This window comes from Octopus bimaculoides, chromosome 12 (genome assembly GCF_001194135.2).
Source record: "Octopus bimaculoides isolate UCB-OBI-ISO-001 chromosome 12, ASM119413v2, whole genome shotgun sequence".
NCBI lineage: Eukaryota > Metazoa > Mollusca > Cephalopoda > Octopoda > Octopodidae > Octopus > Octopus bimaculoides.
Genome location: NC_068992.1, coordinates 14519216 through 14522984, shown reverse-complemented (window position 1 = coordinate 14522984; position 3769 = coordinate 14519216). Strand labels below are relative to the sequence as shown.

Below are 3769 nucleotides of genomic sequence, written 5' to 3'. Positions count from 1 at the left end.
ATATATATATATACACATACACACACAAGAGTGGGTAATGGAAACTTCTTGGCTTTAAGGGTATCTCAAAAGGCCCAGTTGGAGGCACAACCCTCCAAGTTCTTTTACAGGGCTCAGAAAACTGAAGAACCACTGCAATAAGTGTACGAATCTGAAAGGGGAGTATGCTGAATAAAATCTTAATTAAATTGATCCTCCTCCATTTTCATTTAGCCAGGAACTTTTCAGCACCGCCTCACATACATACATACATACATATATATATATACACATGTGTGTGTATGTATGATGATGATAATGATGATGTTTACAAGTATGTATGCACATGCATGTTTAGTTTTCATACCTGTATGTCTGTGTAGTTTTTAGGTAAGACTGTTAGTCTGTATGGTCTTAACTATTTCCACATGCTTTCCCTCTTACACATAAATAAGTATATTTACAAGTGTAATTAATTTAACTTAAATTACCAAAATGCTATTCTATTTATAGTTTTATAAAAATATATATATATATATAAAACTATATATAGTTTTATACAACTTGTACTGGTCTATTCTTATTTGCATTAAATAGCAATAAGTGAAATCGAAATCGTAATTGAACCAATTCGATGACTGGCACCTGTGCCAGTGGAGTGTGATCATTGCCAGAGCAGGTGTCTGGCTTCCGTGCCAGTGGCATGTAAATACCACCATTTGAGCGTGATCGTTACCAGCATCACCTTACTGGCACATGAAAAAAAAAACATTCGAGCAAGGTCGGTGCCAGTGCCACTGGACTGGCTCCTGTGCAGGTGGCACGTAAAAAACACCATTTGAGCGTGGCCGCTGCCAGTACTGCCTGACTGGCCCTTGTGCCAGTTGCACGTAAAAGCACCCACTACACTTTCGGAGTGGTTGGCGTTAGGAAGGGCATCCTGCTGTAGAAACTCTGCCAGATCAGACTGGAGTCTGGTGCAGCCATCTGGTTCGCCAGTCCTCAGTCAAATCGTCCAACCCATGCTAGCATGGAAAGCGGACATTAAATGATGATGATGATGATAATATATAAATATATAACTCTCAGCTAGTTGGGCATATCACCATCATCATTTGAACATTCACTTTTCCATGCTTGCATGGGTCGGACAGAGTTTAGTGAGGCAGAATTTCCATGGTTTGATGCATTTCCTGTCACAAACCCTCACCTTTTTCCAAACAATGGCCAGACATTTTCTTACAAAAGACTGAAAATGAATGACACTGTTTGTATGACTGTCACAATCTTTCTGAAACTATTATGTGATGTCAAGGCAAGGAGATGCAAACACACACGATCAGGACCCTTTCAAGTTCCACCCACCAAATCTATTCACAAGACTAAGTTGTGGAGATGTAAACAAACCAATATCATTTGTCAAGCAAGAGGGTAGGAGGACAAACACACACACACACACACACATTCTCCTTCCACCCTCCATATATAAGCCATGTGGTAAGAAGTTTACTTTCTATCCACATGCTTCTAGGTTCAATCCTACTGCACTGCACTCTGGACAGATGTCTTATATTGTTGTACAAGTCATACAACTGTACTAACAATGATTTCTGAATAGACGTATACGATCAATTGAAACAGTTGGCTCCAGTACTTGGCAATCCTTTTTCTTTTTTATAATTTTAATTCACCTCAAAAAAAAAAAAAAAAAAAAAAAAAAAAAAGAAAATGAAAGTGAGCCCCTGCCAGAACACAGAGACATGTAATTAAACATCTTAAGGAATTCTGTTTGATGCTCTTGATGGTATTTCACCTGCTAGCAACAACTTTCCACCAGTCTTAATATCAAAATACCACAGTTAGTAAAATGTAGGAACATGTGTAATACCATGGTGCTAACAGCTACTTATAGGTGGGAGAGGAAGTATAAATTGATAAGCCTTCCGGTTGAATGCAACTATGCTAATTGTTAGATCCCACCCTGTTTTGGCTCTTTTTCTGCTATTGATAAATGAGATTCTGGAAACAGCAGAAGTTACTGTTAAATTTGTTGGGTCAGAGATGTTTCACACGTTTTAATTATGTCAGTGTTGACTGTTGATTACTTATCTACCTCCTACATTGACTTCGTTTAAACAGAATCAGAATAACTGATTTCAAAACTTATAGACTGTGAATTAGAAACAGAATGTTATTGGCTAAATGCCATTTTAATTGGCAGGTAATATGGAAGACTTATATCTTTTATTTCTACATACTTGAGAAGAGTGAATACTAGAAACTCATTATATGGACATAAAATAATAACTATGATTCCTTCCAAGGTTGTATGTTTAGCAAGCTGTGCAACAAGTAGATACTAGCATTTATTTTATTGTGACTGGGGAGAGTCATTCTCTTTTAGTACCTTATTAATTAACACACTCACCGGTTCAATTTCCACTCGTTTACTTATTTAGTTTTTCTAAAATTTTTGTTGCTTGCAACTTCTTCAATAGTTGATGACTCTGTCCGTTACCAGAGCTGCATTCTTCTTGGCTGTTTTGTGCACATGTGTGTGCATGTGTACACACATATGTATATATACATATATATATATATATATATATATATATATATATATATATATATAAATATATATATATATGCATGTGTGTACGTTTTATGTATGTATCCTGCATATTCATGTGTTTGTGTGTTCATGTTTGTGTTTGTAGATGTGTGTGTGTAAATGTGTGTGTACCCCTGTCTCTTTGTGTGTGCATGTTTGAGTGTGTCTATGTAGGTGCATCTGTTATGTATGGATGGATGCGTGTTCCCATACAGCCTGTCATCTTTTACTTGTTTCAGTCATTAGACTACGGCTATGCTGGGGCACTGCCTTGAATTTTTAGTCGAATGAATCAAGCTCAGTACTTGTTTTTCAAGCCTGGTACTTATTTTATCAGTTTCTTTTGCTGAACCACTAGGTTATGGGGGACGTAAACACACCAACACTGGTTGTCAAGCGGTGATGGGGGGGGGGACAACAAAAAAGACACACACACATAAATAATATATATACAAAAGGTGCTCCAGCATGGCAGCAGTCAAATGACTGAAACAAGTAAAAGAATAAAAAATACGATAGGCTTCTTTCAGTTTTCATCTACCGGGTGCGTGTATGCATATGCATGCACACACACATACACACACAGGCCAGAAACACTGATTACCTGGTAAGTTGTGGGGTCCATTTGTAGTTGCATATGTACAGCTATGTTGTTATTTATGAAATACAAAATGGCTGGAACTGCGAATGGAATACAAAACCAAAAAGACGGAACCTGGAAGCCAGTTTTCCAGCTGTCGATGGAAAATAAGGTTACAGAGATCACAATCTGAAATGAGAGAAAAGTAGAGGAAATAAGTAAAATAATAGCTCACATCACATTGTTGTTGTTCATTGTCAGGTCGGCCAACAGGCAGAGCTAGAGTGTATGCTACCCAGGACAACCCTAGAGTCATCCCACTAGCCTCGGCCAGGGGTTTTCAAACTGTGGTCTGCAAGGACAAGACAGGGGGTCCGTGGACAGCAAATACTTTTTATGGGCAATTTGATTTTATATATGTTTTTTAATCGAAATCTTTTAATTGACAATAAACCTATTTGTTAAAAACTGTTAAATAAATAAATGTAAAAATATATGTTATTTTAAGCAAATATTTATGTATAAATTTCATAAGCGTTTATAAGGGGGTCCCTAAGGTAAAGCCTGAAATATAAAGGGGTCTGCAAGTCAAAAAGTTT

General features: G+C 37.2%; 1 protein-coding gene across 1 annotated transcript in view; it reads right to left on the bottom strand.

Annotated features, from left to right (window-relative positions):
* LOC106881863 (probable UDP-sugar transporter protein SLC35A4) overlaps window positions 1-3769 on the bottom strand; it is a 99945-nt gene that overhangs the window by 14127 nt on the left and 82049 nt on the right. Inside the window, exon 6 of the mRNA XM_052972245.1 lies at window positions 3195-3359. Coding sequence (XP_052828205.1) covers window positions 3195-3359 — 165 coding nt within the window. The remainder of the gene's footprint in view (window positions 1-3194; window positions 3360-3769) is intronic.